Consider the following 14881-nt stretch of genomic DNA (forward strand, 5'->3'; position numbering starts at 1 on the left):
CAATGTTTACGTTGCTGTACTAGAAATGTCTTCAAGTTAGCAAATATTTAATTAGATAATGCTCTGCATATTACAGACTAAAATCTCCGTAGTCAAACCTGCTGCCGCTAAATTTGGAGACAGGGGCCGGCAGAGCAGAGCGGAGTCTTGGTGATCAGAGCAGATAAAGTAACGTCTCTCACAAAAAAGTGTAGAATTTAAATAAATTAGCTTATTTGACCACTAGACCAGAACACGGGACCTTCTTCCGGTTTTTACTTTCTTGCTCCCGCCCCCAGGCATATCCGACCAATAACAAGGCTGGACATTCTTGTACTTTTGTACGCTTTTTCTTGGCTCACCATATTCGAGTCAGTCCAACCAAGTACTATGGTACAGCCGTTGTTACATAAGGTATTATCTTGATCTGTTACCCATACTTATTTCCTTTCTTACCACCCTTTTGCTTAGAAACACACTTTCAGTTTCCGGACCTATTACAAAGTCCTCCATTCTTCTGGAAAGTATGCATCTAAATTGCAGTTTCCATTATGCCAACCTCATTGTGGTTTACCTGCTTTCACTTAAAAACATCAAATCAAAATCAAAGAGGCCCTTATTGTCTCTATAGACAGAGCAAGCAGACTGTAGAAACAGTGTGAAAACACATCTTGATGGTGGGGTTTTTTGCCTCGATGTGAACTAGCAAACATGTTTTGGAAGGTGAGGTGGATGAACCAATCAGATCTGACGGATGTGGCGGAATGTAGGACAAGTGGTGAATCTGGTACATGTGCTGCTACTGTTTCTTCAGTCAGTCAGAACTGCTGAGGAGGAGAAGCCGGACCAGTGAAGCACATGAAGATGAGGCTTTACTTTGTGAATGTTCTCCTGTTCTGGCCTTTGTGTAAGTACCAGAAATCCACCTGTGTAATCTTTTCATGAGCGTATACAGACAGACAGACAGACAGACAGACTTAAATTCTCTCTGTATATTGCAGGTGCAGCAGAAATTTCTCAGCCTGTTCCTTTCCAAACAGTGAAGCTTGGAAACCCGGCTACTATAGAATGCCACGTAAAGAGTAGCCTGAACAAAAGAGTGTGGTACAAATTCACCACAGGGATGGGACTGCAGCTTGTGGTAGCATTCGATAATTTCTATAATCGGAGTATATTTCCTGAGGAATCTCAGCGCCGTTATTCAGTGAAATTTGACAAAATCAATAGCCATCTCCACATTTCAGCAACAACATGGGAAGACGTTGGAACATACTTCTGTGGAGTCAAGGACTTAAACGAGATTCAATTTGGATCGGGAACCTTTTTGACGCTGGAAGGTATTCACTCTCTCTCCTAACAGCACCCCGATTTCAGCTGATTGTGAAAATAAAGCTAATGATCATAGTTCTCTAATTTCTTCCCCAAGGTGCGAACCCGATCAGGGACTCTACCGTCCAGCAGCGGGAGTCTGGACCCGTTCAGCCAGGAGACTCTGTGACTCTCAGCTGTTCTGTTCACACAGGCCGCTTTGCAGCCGAACACATGAGTGTTACGTGGCTCAAAATCTCTCATCCCTCTGCTCCACAAATCTACTACTCTGGAAATAAGAGCTGCGAGAGGACCGAGAGTGGAGAGACTAGCTGTGTGTACGAACTTCTCCTGAGGAACCTCAGCTCTGATGATGCTGGAACCTTCTACTGTGTCCTGACGTCATGTGGACATACGCTGTTTGGAAACGGGACCAGGATTATTGTTCACAGTAAGAAAGGAACTGTCATCATACATGTAGAGTTTAAGTCCAAAGTACTTCCAATTTCTGCAAATTGCTGCAAAACCAAAACCAGCTAGAGTTGAATCAACGGGCTGATTATTCCGTAAGTCGATTAACAGAACAATAATTAGCAACTTTTTTGATAATCAATTCATCATTGGTCATTTTTCAAACAAAAATACAAAACATCTGACACTATTTCCTGACATTCAATTCACCAAATGATTAATCCAGAAAATAATCAGCAGATTAATCAATGATGAAAAGTGGTTTTATGGTATGGTTAAGGTTTGGGAAAAATTGGGGTTAAGAAAAATAAACTTAATTTAACTGTAATTTATGCAATTAGCCATCAATTTTTGTAAAATGGCCAGGGTAAGGCAACAAAAACACAGTTAAATCAAAATATTTGAGATTGCTTAAAAAAGAAAAGAAAAAAAAAGTCTCTTGTTGCAGAATGCAATTTGTTTTTGGAATACAATGCTGCTGTATTGACATGAGGTGACAGATATCCTCAATAAACCAAAACTTTATGGATTTATACCAGAGGGGAATGTTTTCTGCGTGCACTTTGGGTGAACTGACCTTTTATATATTGAACACTGCAGGATATAACAGTAAGTGACCTATAGACATTGGAATGAGAATGTAAGAATGTGTTAGAATGTAACTCCGATGTCTTTTTTTTATATATTTTATAAATGGAGAATTTTGCACTGCTAGTTTAAGCCTATTTAAGTTAAGCCTTTATTTAGTTTACCCTTTATTTTCTTCTGCAGAAAGCGCTGACACCAAACTATCTGAACCGAGTCCAACTGTGATTGCTTTGATGCTGTCAAACATCATTCTGGGGATTGTGACACTCATCCTTATCTGGAAACTTTGCAAGACTCAGAGGAAAGATTCCACCGGTATTTCAAACCGTAATGATCAGCTGTATCTCTGCAGCAGAATCACAAGCACGTTTGATTACATGTATCCTGCATCCAGTAACTGAACTGACTTCTTTGTTTCTTCAGAGGCAACAGATGGATCTTCTGAAGGCAATCAGGTAATTTGTCAGCTGTGTGTAACCTTTGTGTTTGATCAAGGCTTTCTCACTCCCAACGCCTGGTAGGTGGCCCTCGGAGTCAGATACTAAAGCACAATGCCTGCATAAGGCAGAGGCCCGTTCATTCCTTTGAGAGTTACACAGTGGCGCATGAAGCCTTCATCAAGTCCAAAATTACCCAGATGATTGCCGCTACTTCCTAACTGAGCGCACCACGGAGCAGGCGCTCTAAAGACCTCCGCCAGCCGAGTCAGCACTTTACTAACTTGAACGGGGATGAAATCATTTAATTATGCGGCTCTCATAGACTTTCCAAATGCTATCAAACCAAATGGATAGAATTAATAATCAATCCGATCCGAGTCATTTTGTTGGGGTTGTGACACTCAAAAACAATTTGATCCTCTGGTTTACAAATGTGTCTGTCGCCATTTCAAGTCAATGGGAAAAAGTATTTTTTTGGCCTTGTGACAGACCAGAGTTGCAATTCCACCGTTTGTCAACTGTTGTTCAATTGGCTTCAAAGCGTCCTGGGGGGCCTCAGGCATAGCATCTCGAGTGCAGTGAGGTAAGGGTTCATGTCCCATTGTTGTCTTGTATGTCACTTAAACGAACATGTTTTAACCCCACCCATGACTTTTACTTACCTCACCTAAGTGGCTTTACCCTGCACGTCAACAAATGACGCCAAGGAGTCCAGAATCAGAGCGGTATGGCAACAGTTCCTGTCCAAGCGCATTGAAAAATTATGCCAAAGGGGTTCTCAGAAAATTAAAAAAGTAATGCCAAGCGGAGTTGGGATCGAGAATGTCTTGGTTTGATTTGCACCACGTCTTTCTATGGCCATACTCAAGTGTTTTTCTTTTTTTTTTTTTCACAGACTACTGATACAGTAACCTATGCACCTGTGTGTTTGGCCCCTAGACGCTTCCCCACCAGACAAGCTAGAGGTGAATACTGTGAAGACTCCGTAGTGTATTCCAACCTCAGATACTGTCAACAGAACCGACAGTTGCAACTGTAGCAACGCTAGTTAATAGATTAAACTTTTGCAGTAGCCGGTCTCCAAAAATCTACCTATTTAAAGAATGACCTCAGTGCCTAACTCCAAGTCTCCCAGAGTTGCGGCCAAAGCCGATTCAAAAGACCCCTGTTCGCCAGCAGCCATCTTGTTTGTTGTCAAGTAGCAGGGAATTCACGCGGAACCGTCTCAACTCTGCTGTTGTTATGTTAAGCCCGCCCACCAACTATACACAATGTGATTACATTTGCTGCCGCTAGAGTGCATCTACATTTGTAGGCTAGACTGAAGGAGTAGGAATGCCTGAATGTACTGACCCATAATTCCGACAGCTTTATAGTATAACAAGTAATCATATGTGTGTTTTTGTGCCTTGCTGTGTTAAATGTGGACATTCGCCCTCTGTCCATGGTGCTGAAATACGTACCAAAATAAATGAAAGGCATTGTCACAGATAGTTGCATTTGTCTTCCGGGTCTAAGAGAGACACCAGACTAGTTAACTGTCAAAATAATAAGCTGATCGATGGAATGGCAGCTCACCTTCCTGTCATTATGTTCTTTCTACAGCTTTATATAGCATCCGACTTACCATGCTGGATTTACGGCACGTAATTTTTTCCTAACACCCGACCATGTTTGTGAAATCGGTCGCTCTCTCCTGTAGCCATTTCTCCTTGCTCACGCTCTGGCTGGGCACCTGAGGTAACCATGGTACCGTTGTTACATCATAAATGTAAAAAATAAATGACTTTAGAGCACATTGAGTCAAGAGCAGATGTACTGCAGGGGCTCAATTTATTTTATTTTGTGGGGTGCGCTAGCAAGCCATTTTTGTGCGCATATTCCCGAAACCCTTAAATTACGTAAAGTTTCACCAAAATTGATGCAACCGTCAGTTTTGGTGAATTTTTCAGAATGTTAAGCCCCTCAAAGTCTAAGCAGATGAATTGCATTCTTTTGGGGTGGGTTGCACTATATGTGATTGTAATTTAAGCAAGTTGGCCCCTTCAATGTAGTATAGCGTAGTGATGATAGAAGGGGAGAATACATGATTATGCCAGCACCCCTTGCACTTTGCTCTATTGCACTACAGTCTTACAAATGCCATTGTTGTATGTATGGATGCACTATGTACACATGTACATAAAATGTTTTACCTTGGTCCAGCTTTGTTCTTGTTTTATGTACAGTCAAAGCAGTGAAAATCACATACCTTGTCATATTCCTTGTATGTTTACATAAACTTCATTCCAATAAATCTGATTCTGACTGTGACAGCTTTTTGTTTTTAATTATAAGTGCTTCACTGATTAAGTGTCAAAAGTGACAAAAGTAAATAGTTACTATTTGTGCCAGCAACAGAATAAAGTAAGTAATAAGTTGCAACGTCACATTGCTTGACATTACTTTGGAGTTGCAGAGCCTTTCATTCACCCACTGGAACCTTCACAAAAGACATCAAAGAGAAAGAGCAAAGTACAGAAGGCAAAAAGAAAAAAAAAACTTCAGTTGGTGTCAAACAGGCAGTCTAGGCTTTAGTGTGTGCCAAAAGAAAAAAACAATACACAGCATTGCAGGCACAGGTAGAGCATGCTCAGAAATCCCCTCTGGTCTATTTATACCCCTTTTCTAACCAGAAATGTAAGCGGAGGGTGCAACCTTTAAAGTAGCCAGCTCTCTGCATCTGACTGTTGTTCTGACTCCTGTGGTGAATCATGTGTGAACTATTGAGATCAGATTTCCGCTGCTGGAAACTTCAGTCCTATACTTGAACACAGGAAGACCGGCCTGTGGCCAGCGGGCCACAGCATGCAGGGGCTCAGACAGAAGCCGAGAGCTAACGAGAATTCAGCTGTGTGAAATGAGGGTCATGCATCTCATAAAGAAAGGTGTAAATGGTGCAAGAATGCAAAAGGAAGTAAAATAGCAGAGTTACTCCCCTGAGAGTGAAGCTTTCTTTAATGCATTTCCTGCAGGAGTTCACACCCAAAAAAAAGATACATACAGTATGTGTAGCGTACGCCGTTGACTCATCTGTCTGCACATCAGTGGTTACTTACATAATCACCAGGGAAACCATTGCAAACAAGTTGGGATGAACATTATGCACCGTTATGTACATTGTTTATTTCATCATTACATCCATTTATTTCTTCTTGGGTTATTCTTTTTGTGTCAGTTTTGAATTTTACATTTTCAACTATGTGCTGCCAAATCACAACAGTGACCCTTTTCTGTCAGGTTGGGCGGTGTTGATTGGATCTCATAACGGGTCGGGTGAGTGCAGGTGTTAAAGAACTCTGACCCGCGCATCACTAATATGTATTTATTTATGTGAACACACTTTCACGTGTCAAACCCTGCATTTTAAACACGATTGTCTATTTCTAGTTGTAAATGACCGTTAAGCCTTTCATTTCTAGCTAAAAACAGTCTCTTCCAACACCTTACTTACTTTCTTTGTGTTGGACCATGGAAAAAAACACTAGTTGTGGATCAGAAAGTCAGAGGAATAACATTAAAAATCAGGGTAAATATTCTTGAATAACTTGAAAATTGTTCCCTCCAATGTTGTATGCCTATGTTTATGTGGCAAGTAGTTACCAATCAGCAATGATAAGCAGTTACAACAGTTAGTATTTTGCCCACATGCAGTAAATAGGTCACAATATCTTTAAATGCTAGCAAACATAGGCCTCATTGTACGGACACCCTAGGAGATTTATGTTTCATTGATCAAGGTCAGGTTCAAGCATCATGTTGTCGTTACTGTTGTTGTGGATGAGAACACCGGTGCCAATGTGGGGGCCACTGAACGTGTGTTCACTTTTTCCAAATCTGATTGGCCAATCAGACGCAGCCTTCTCTGTGAAGAGTGGAGAATGTACAGAGTTCAAATCATTCCGCACAGCATTTCAAGCACGATGACACCTCCGAACTTTGCTTTGTATTTCACATGTCTGTTTGTGGCGAATCTGGGTAAGTTGTTTTTCTATTGTCGTGGTTTACTTTAAACTAAAGCCATGTTTCCATGCATTCTGCAATACAGATCACAGCAACATACCAGTATTAAATTTCAAATGAACTTGTGTATTTGCTTTGTCTCATTTTTCTCCTCAGCTCACATGACAACTCTAAAACAGTCTTCATTACGTTTTCAGTCAGCTAAGGTTGGGGAACGGGTGACTTTGACTTGTGTCTGTGACAGGGATATAGCAATATCGATGTTTTACTGGTATAAGCAAACTCTGGGACAGAAACCAAAGCTGATGTCTTCGTTCTATAGGCATAGTGGTTACGGAACCTTTCAAGATGAATTCAACAACCACTCACGGTTCTCCCAGGGAAAAATAAATGATACATTTTTCTTGAAGATTTTAGATCTGCAAATTTCAGACTCAGCAAGTTACTACTGCGTAGGGAGCAACTTATATGACTTTGAATTTTATGAGGGCACTACAGTCAGTGTAGAAGGTTCAGGTTGGAAGGTCCCAGCTACGGTCCACCAGTCAGCGTCTGAGAGCATCCAGCCAGGAGGCTCTGTGACTCTCAACTGTACAGTACACACCGAGACCTGTGATGGAGAACACAGTGTTTACTGGTTCAAGAAGTCAGAAGAATCTCAGCCAGGACTCATTTACACCCACGGAGACAGGACTGATCAGTGTGAGAGGAAACCCAACACACAAACACACACCTGTGTCTACAACCTGCCGATGAAGAGTCTGAATCTTTCTCATGCTGGGACCTACTACTGTGCTGTAGCCTCATGTGGACACATTCTGTTTGGAAACGGGACAAAGCTGGACTTGGAGGGTAAGTAACTTTCTTGCCAAGGTTTTCTCATTTGATGAATTGCAATGAAAACTCCTGGGTTTGTATTTTTCTTATCTTTCTTAATACAATACAGAGGAATTACTTCTCCCTATTGTTATACCAATGTCTTTAGTGACCATAAAGTGATTCCTTAGCGCAACTCTACAGTGGGAGACAGGGGACAAAATCTACAGTCCTTGTTTTGTGCACATATTCCAAAGTTTAGCCCAAGCCATCACAAAGCTTCAGCATTTGGAGATAGCCCGATCTTTGTCCTGGCATTGCATGTATGAATATTGCTGGTGTTTTGCATCCAACATGCCTACAGTTCTCTAGCAAGTATGGCTTTGCAGCAGCTCAGCATGGAAATAATTTCCTTGGAAACCCAAAGTGGGGATTTTTTTACTAAAAACAATTAATATTGGAAGATAAACCATGGATTTTGTCCCTGAAGATGGATTCTTCACTGGACGTAAATAGTCCAATTTTTTCTTTCAATCGGCATGTTGGCATCAAGTATTCTATTTGGAACACCTTTTTTTGTCTAAGTCACACTGCTGTGCTTTCGGTCCACTATTCATTACCAATCAAAATGACTGAGGAGATCTCTTTGTGGCTAGCACACTAGGAGGGAAAAGAACCCGTAACTTGTACAAATCGGCATGGCAGCATTGTTTTTGAAGATATACTTGAAAAAATGCAAACTTTTCTTATAGAAAACATCAAAGCTCTTTAATATCTCCTGCTGTCCGTCTCTCCACAGATAAGGGAGACTCTCCTGTCTGGATTTATTTCTTGAGTGCAGCTTTAGCATTCACCACGTTCCTGAGTGTTTTACTGGCTTTCTTAGTGTACCAGGTGAACAAAAGAAGCTGCCAAGGTACAGGTAACTGTTACTCTTTGAATATGACTGCAAGTATTGAGTGAATATTTCATTTAAATAACATAGCTTTCATTTTGTGTGTCACAACCAGAGTGTAATGTAACATTTTCAGCAACTTCTACTCCGAATATAGCGGTAAGTATCGTTTTCTATCCATCCATGACACCTGCAGTGTTTAACACAGTTTTCTTGGGCCGTATCTTTAATAATATTGATGAACCATTTTATATTTCGTTACCAGTTATGCCAAGACGCAGACAACCTTCATTACGCTGCTTTAAGGGATGACATGGGCAACAGATCAAGAAGACAGAGGGACAGCACCAATACTGAATGTGTGTACTCGAGTGTAAAGCAGTAGAGCTGGACACGTGTACTGTGTGCCTGTACTTTGTTTCTGTGTAGAAAGACATTTCACAAAAGGGTCATTTGAATTTTTCCAAAACAAGCTTATGATTCCAGCAAATTCAATAAATACAAAGGCTTGACTTGCAATGAACTAAGCTCTTCCACTGAAAAAAATAAAAAAGAAAGACTTTTCTTCTGATTGCCAGAGAGATTCACTGATTTCCACTGTCACACCACTTGTTGCAGAACTACACTCACACCTCTGCGGCGCTGCTTGGTTTAGCTACTGAGTTTCCACGACTGTAAACAGCCTTGCATCTTTGACATCACATGTCCAGTGCATACAGAAGGCCAAAGTTACCACAGCACATTCTTTGTAGGTTGTTGTTGTTTTTTGTACATGCTGCCACAAACCCCAGAGACGTAAGAAGCTATCTGCAGGTAACAGTAAGAGAGATGTCAGGCGATGTGCGGTTTTCAGGCAGGATGTCTTTACATCAGAACGTCTCAGTTCACACATACAGAATAGACTGAGGTGTGTTTGCTCCACTAGTGCAGTGCCCCAGCCGATTGCTTGGGCTCCTGCTTCACTGTTTCCAGCGTTCTCCAGAGCCATTGTACCCTGAAATAACTCACACAAGGCCCTCGTAGCATGTAATATGCACCTCAACTACTACCAGTGGTATTACCAGAAGTACAAGAAGTATTCCGATCCTCTCCTTATGCAAAAAGTACTAATACCACACTATAAAAAATACTTTGTTACAACTACAAGTCCTGCATTGCAAATGTTACTTGAGTAAAAGTATCATCAGTATCATCAGGAAAATGCACTTAAAGTAGTAAAAGTACACAATGCAGAAACATCCTCTAGTTTTAGAAACTGGAAACAATCCAAACAGTTCTGTGTTTAATCAGCTAATTATTTGGACTGGATTTGCAGGCCGTTATATTGTTGGGGATGATTGTATAAACTATATGTGTTTTGTGTGCAAAATCGTAATTAAGTGAGTAAAGTAACTAGTAGCTAAAAATGTCAGGTTAATGTAGTGGAGTCAAGAGTACAATATATATCTGTGAAATGTAGCAGAATAGACGTAGATAGTGGCGTGAAAGGAAAAGACTCAAATCATTTTGTTCTTGAGTACAGTATTTGAGTCAATATACTTCTACTTCACTACTACTGAATTACTTTTCAGAAGAGAAAATTGTACTACTACCTTTACCTGTTACTGGTTACGATGCAAACTCACAAGGCTCGTGCTCGTTTATCGAAGCCAAGAAAAGTTCAGTGATATGTCAGTGTGCTATATCCAGCAGTCACAAACATACAGGTCAAGAATTGAGTGTTTCCAAATAGGCGTAGTAATCACTGGTAGCCCGCCACGGAAGACATGCCTGATTGAAGGCCTCTGAAGCTTTAATATTAATATTCATTTCTTTTATTTAATCATTCAGCAGTACCCTGTTACATCCTGCTACGTCCTGCTGTGCCCTGCTATGCCATGAACTACTATTCCTAGTCACTCTTCCATTATCTTTATTGTGACTATTATTGCCACTATTCATCACACCCCCAACCGGCCCCGTCAGACACCGCCTCCCAAGAGCCTGGGTCTGTCCGAGGTTTCTTCCCACTGTCGCACTAAATGATTGCTCTGGGGGGAATTACTAGAATTGTTGGGTCCTTGTACATGATAGAGTGTGGTCTAGACCTACTTTATCTGTAAAGTGTCTTGAGATAACGTCTTATGAATTGATATAAATAAAATTGAATTGAAATTGTGCTGTCTTAGTTTTCTTCATATTTGTTAATATGCAATGCTGTCCAAACTACTCCAAATTCCAAACAAGTTCCCTTGGTTACCCAGCAATATACCCTGATAGTATAAAGTTGATTGAATGAATTGTAGAGAGAGAGAGAGAAACAGACAGACACCTTGCTTTCCAAGACAGTTCCATAGACGCTACTACTAAACAATTTATGCAATATGAAAATACCTTATAATAGTTAGAACACAAGCCCTGCTTTATAATGTGACTGTTTTCTCCTACCCCAACATAATATACCATAACACGAGGGTAGAATATAAGGGCTAATGCAAATTACCAGAAGAGGCAGTAGAATATGAGAAGCCAAGAAAGTTGCAAGAGATGAGACTTATCTTGACTTAGGTAGGTCCAACAGAATCAAGGAAGTCCACAATCACATCTGGAGAGTTCATCCATTCCAAACCCGCTTTAAAGAATCAGCACACTTACAGCATCACATTGTTCCTCTGGAGATTTCTGGTAAATCCAGAATTTAAATATCTGTCACTCCATTTATAAACTGTCATTGTTTCTTTTTATAATGTAATATCCAAAACTGGATTCAACGTTTAGTCATTTCATTCTTTTGCCACTCTAATTCTTCAGTCTGTTCTCCTCCATGCTTCCCCCAGCTCACAGGTGTGTCTCATTTATCACTTCCCCCACCCTTTATTTCCTGTATACGTTGAAAAGGGCTATTTCGTACTTTTCTTTCCCCCCTTCTACTACAGTTGTCTATGCAAGCCACGTGCTGGCTTCTACTTTGTATTGTCTTATGGCTGTGTGTACTGCCAAAGTGGAGGTGACCGTTCAAGGAAAACAAGTGAAACTAATAACGAATGAGATGTTTTATTCAGCAGAATCACATTGTGTTGTTCTATCATTCCAATATTTCCTAAATTCCTAACAGATTTTCTATGCTGTACTCTGATAAAATTTCCCCCGGGACTGATTATTGGTCCCCACTGTGCCGCCCCAATTTAAAAAAAAAATAATCCTGAAATCGCCACTAAAGAAGACTTGATCCATGACCTGAATCAGACTGGGACTGAATTATATGCTACTAGTCTAAGTCTTGTTTCACTGCCACGGGTCTCAGGTCTGTGTTTAATAATATCTAATACCTGAATCGATCCAGGTATTAGACGTATAACTTGGTATGTCATGATTACTGCTGGAGAAGCCTAATGCTGCTGCCACAGTTACAGTCGCTATTCATTATCCTCATGTGTATCCACATCTGTAAAGAAGTCTCACAGTGACAGAACTTTCAAGTAGACTGATGATGGACAGGTGTTTTTTTGTTTTTTTAATACATGTAGTATGAAAAGGATGTGGTTGTATACTAACTTTCTGTCCTTCCTGTTACAGGACATATAAGGGGCGAGGAGAAAAGCAGCTGAACTTACCACAACATATCCTAATTTTGTCATTTAAATTTTGATAATTACCTTTCTTCCTTTATGGATATGAATACAGACAGATTACATTTGGATTTTGAGCACAGCTAAAGACGAGACTAAAATAATGCTATATTGATAACGTGAATCTTAGGTCTAGTGGAGCTTTTTTCGTTGCATTGTGACCAACCTTATTTGATTTCCCAAGCAGCCAATCAGGTGAATGTAGATGAATCTAGTGAACCAATCAGACAGCAGTCAGCAGCGTATGTCCCTGCGTGGTGAGAGTGTTGACACTGCTATACCTTTGTCAGACCTGCTGTGTGAAGGATGGGGATGCAAGCTGAGAAGATGGCAGTGTGCCTTCTAAATATGTCCCTGCTCTGGTCTGTGTGTAAGTAACTCAAAATCCACCTGTTGGATCTTTTTTAATGAGGATTTCCATACTTCAAAGTGACTTGTTCTTTTCTGTATCTTTCAGGTGAAGCGCAGCTAAGTGACATCTCTCAGCCAGCTGCTTTCCAAGCAGTTGAGCTAGGACACACCGTCACTTTTACATGTAACATTAAAAGTGCTGCCAGAACCAGGGTGTGGTACACACTAAACACTGGGAGGAGACTTCAGCCGCTGGCCTCCACGGATACTTTATATAATCTGACAATAATTAAAGACAAATCACATCGTTATGAGGTCCAATCGGACCACATCAGCAGTCTTCTGACTATCCTGAGGACAACGTGGGAAGATGTTGGCACATACTACTGTGGAGTGATGGACTTAAGAGACATTCAGTTTGGACAAGGAACTTTTTGATGATAACAGGTATTTATTCTCCACAGTTTGAGATTAGAAAATGTTGATAATTTTACCTGTGGTGGACTGTATTTCAGTACATTCGCTGAAGTCCTTGTACTTTATTTGAGTCCTTACTTTTCATGTAAAAGAAAAAAAACTTTCTACTGCTACTCCACTACATTTCAAAGGGAAATAATGTACTTTTTACTCCGCTACATTCATCTGACAGCTTTAGTTACCTTATAAATTAAAACAGGAAGTTTTTCCCCACCACTGTCGCACAAAATGCTCACTCATGGGGAATTGTCGGGTCTTTGTAAATGACAAAGTGTGGTCTAGACTTTCTGTTTTTTCAATTTAAGATTTTTGCACACAAAATGCATGGACTTTACAATACGGTTTTATTATAAATTAAAGTACCCAACAATGTAACGTCCTACAATCCAGCTAAAATTATTTGACCATTAAACGCATCAATCAAACTGTATGGATTGTTTTCCGTTTCCAAAATGTGAAGATTTTTCTGCATGGAGTACTTTTACCATATTATACCTTAACAACATGTTCCGGATGTCACATGGTTTGACATCAGCAACATTTACAATCTGAATACTTCTTCCACCACTGGCTGAATGTAAGTTAAATGTTCCTTTGATTTCTTCCCCAAGGTGCAAACCCGATCAGGGACTCTAGCGTCCAGCAGCGGGAGTCTGGACCCGTCCAGCCAGGAGACTCTGTGACTCTCAGCTGTTCTGTTCGCACAGGCCGCTGTGCAGCAGAACACATTAGTGTCACGTGGCTGAAAAGCTCTCATCCCTCTGCTCCGCAAATGATCTACTACTCTGGAAATAAGAGCTGCCAGAGGACCGAGAGTGGAGAGACTAGTTGTGTGTACGAGCTTCTCCTGAGGAACCTCAGCTCTGATGATGCTGGAACCTTCTACTGTGTCCTGATGTCATGTGGACAGACGTTGTTTGGAAACGGAACCAGGATTATTGTTCACAGTAAGATTGTCACCATACATTAGGGGTGTGAATCTTTACTCGTCTCACGAATTAGATTTTGATTATGACAATCCTGTCAACGATTTGATCCAGTTTGATATAAACCCCGTTTTTTATTGTACCTGCTCTTAAAAAAAAAAGACACTCCTTGAATGTATCGGAGTCTGAACACAGCAGACAGACAAAAAAAAATAAGAAAAGCATCCAGAAAATCAACAAGCATCATCAGTAGGCAACAATCGATTATGGTCTGTCACTGCATTGATGCAATGATTCATTTCAACACCCCTACCATACATGTACCGTTTTAGTACAATTCTTAGCAAATATTATGAATCAGAAACACAGAGAAAATGCTAGGTCAATATTGAACAATGCTTTAAAACCCCAAAGCCAACTAGAGCTGAAATGAAGAACAATCGACCGTTAGAAACGTAATCAGCAACTATTTTAGTAATCAGTTGATTGTTGGTCCTTTTTCAAGCAAACATACTAAACATTTGTCATATTTCCTGATAGTTTATAGATCAAATTAATAAAAAAATTGATGAAGTACTAAAGAACATAATTGCTACTGCCTGCCCTAAAGCCAGTGTTTTTATGTTTTCATTTACGGTGACTAGGTTTGAGAAATATTTTGATTACAAGATGAAGAAAATAGGTTTCAGTCTCAGAAAATCTTGCTCTTATGAACGTTTTCATTTAAGAAGGTAAGATTTGTGTTCATGTTTGCAGCCATTTACAGAGGGTATAATTGAATACTGTTCATTCTCATGTGTTTCAAAGGAGACGTTGCCTTCACAGAATCAGTTGAGCTGAGTCCAACTGTCATTGCACTCATGCTGTCAAACACCGTTCTTGGGATTGGGACACTTGTGCTTGTATGGACACTTTGCAAAAACCACAAGAAATATCCCACAGGTATGAACAACTTTGTGTTAAATATCTGTATATATGTTATATTCTGCAGTAGCATTGACAGAAGTTTTTACTTTTGTT

The 14881-nt window shown here is 40.3% G+C and overlaps 2 protein-coding genes across 4 annotated transcripts; both read left to right on the forward strand.

Moving 5' to 3' along the window:
- The first annotated feature begins 669 nt into the window (after positions 1-669).
- Positions 670-14114, forward strand: LOC116669432 (signal-regulatory protein beta-2). Its single transcript, XM_032499316.1, has 8 exons — positions 670-886; positions 981-1316; positions 1406-1738; positions 2530-2661; positions 2770-2801; positions 3682-3812; positions 12671-12676; positions 14057-14114. The coding sequence occupies exons 1-8, from the start codon at positions 838-840 to the stop codon at positions 14112-14114; spliced, it is 1077 nt and encodes a 358-aa protein (XP_032355207.1). The 5' UTR covers positions 670-837.
- LOC116707067 (uncharacterized) lies at positions 6367-9015 on the forward strand. 3 transcript variants are annotated; one of them, XM_032544217.1, is made up of 5 exons: positions 6367-6803; positions 6945-7640; positions 8404-8520; positions 8615-8658; positions 8765-9015. In XM_032544217.1, exons 1-5 carry the CDS (start codon positions 6707-6709, stop codon positions 8882-8884), a joined length of 1074 nt encoding a protein of 357 aa, XP_032400108.1. In that variant the 5' UTR covers positions 6367-6706; the 3' UTR covers positions 8885-9015. The 3 variants fall into 3 exon arrangements, with proteins under 3 accessions (XP_032400108.1, XP_032400107.1, XP_032400106.1); XM_032544216.1 differs by having other exon boundaries at positions 6368-6803; positions 8404-8526; positions 8615-8662; positions 8775-9015; XM_032544215.1 differs by having other exon boundaries at positions 6368-6803; positions 8404-8526.
- Positions 14115-14881: the final 767 nt, after the last annotated feature.

The sequence above is a fragment of the Etheostoma spectabile genome, chromosome 19, assembly GCF_008692095.1.
Source record: "Etheostoma spectabile isolate EspeVRDwgs_2016 chromosome 19, UIUC_Espe_1.0, whole genome shotgun sequence".
NCBI classification, from domain to species: Eukaryota; Metazoa; Chordata; class Actinopteri; order Perciformes; family Percidae; genus Etheostoma; species Etheostoma spectabile.

What these genes read in the sequence shown, in the direction of transcription:
- LOC116707067 (XM_032544215.1), top strand. Translation starts at nt 6,707, where the DNA reads ATGTACAGAGTTCAAATCATTCCGCACAGCATTTCAAGCACGATGACA. An exon ending in AAGAAGCTGCCAAGGTACAG is followed by an intron (nt 8,527 to 8,614) that starts GTAACTGTTACT and finishes TGTCACAACCAG; the next exon opens with AGTGTAATGTAACATTTTCA. An exon ending in CTTCTACTCCGAATATAGCG is followed by an intron (nt 8,659 to 8,764) that starts GTAAGTATCGTT and finishes TTTCGTTACCAG; the next exon opens with TTATGCCAAGACGCAGACAA.
- LOC116669432 (XM_032499316.1), top strand. Translation starts at nt 838, where the DNA reads ATGAAGATGAGGCTTTACTTTGTGAATGTTCTCCTGTTCTGGCCTTTG. An exon ending in TCAGAGGAAAGATTCCACCG is followed by an intron (nt 2,662 to 2,769) that starts GTATTTCAAACC and finishes TTGTTTCTTCAG; the next exon opens with AGGCAACAGATGGATCTTCT. An exon ending in GATCTTCTGAAGGCAATCAG is followed by an intron (nt 2,802 to 3,681) that starts GTAATTTGTCAG and finishes TTTTTTTCACAG; the next exon opens with ACTACTGATACAGTAACCTA.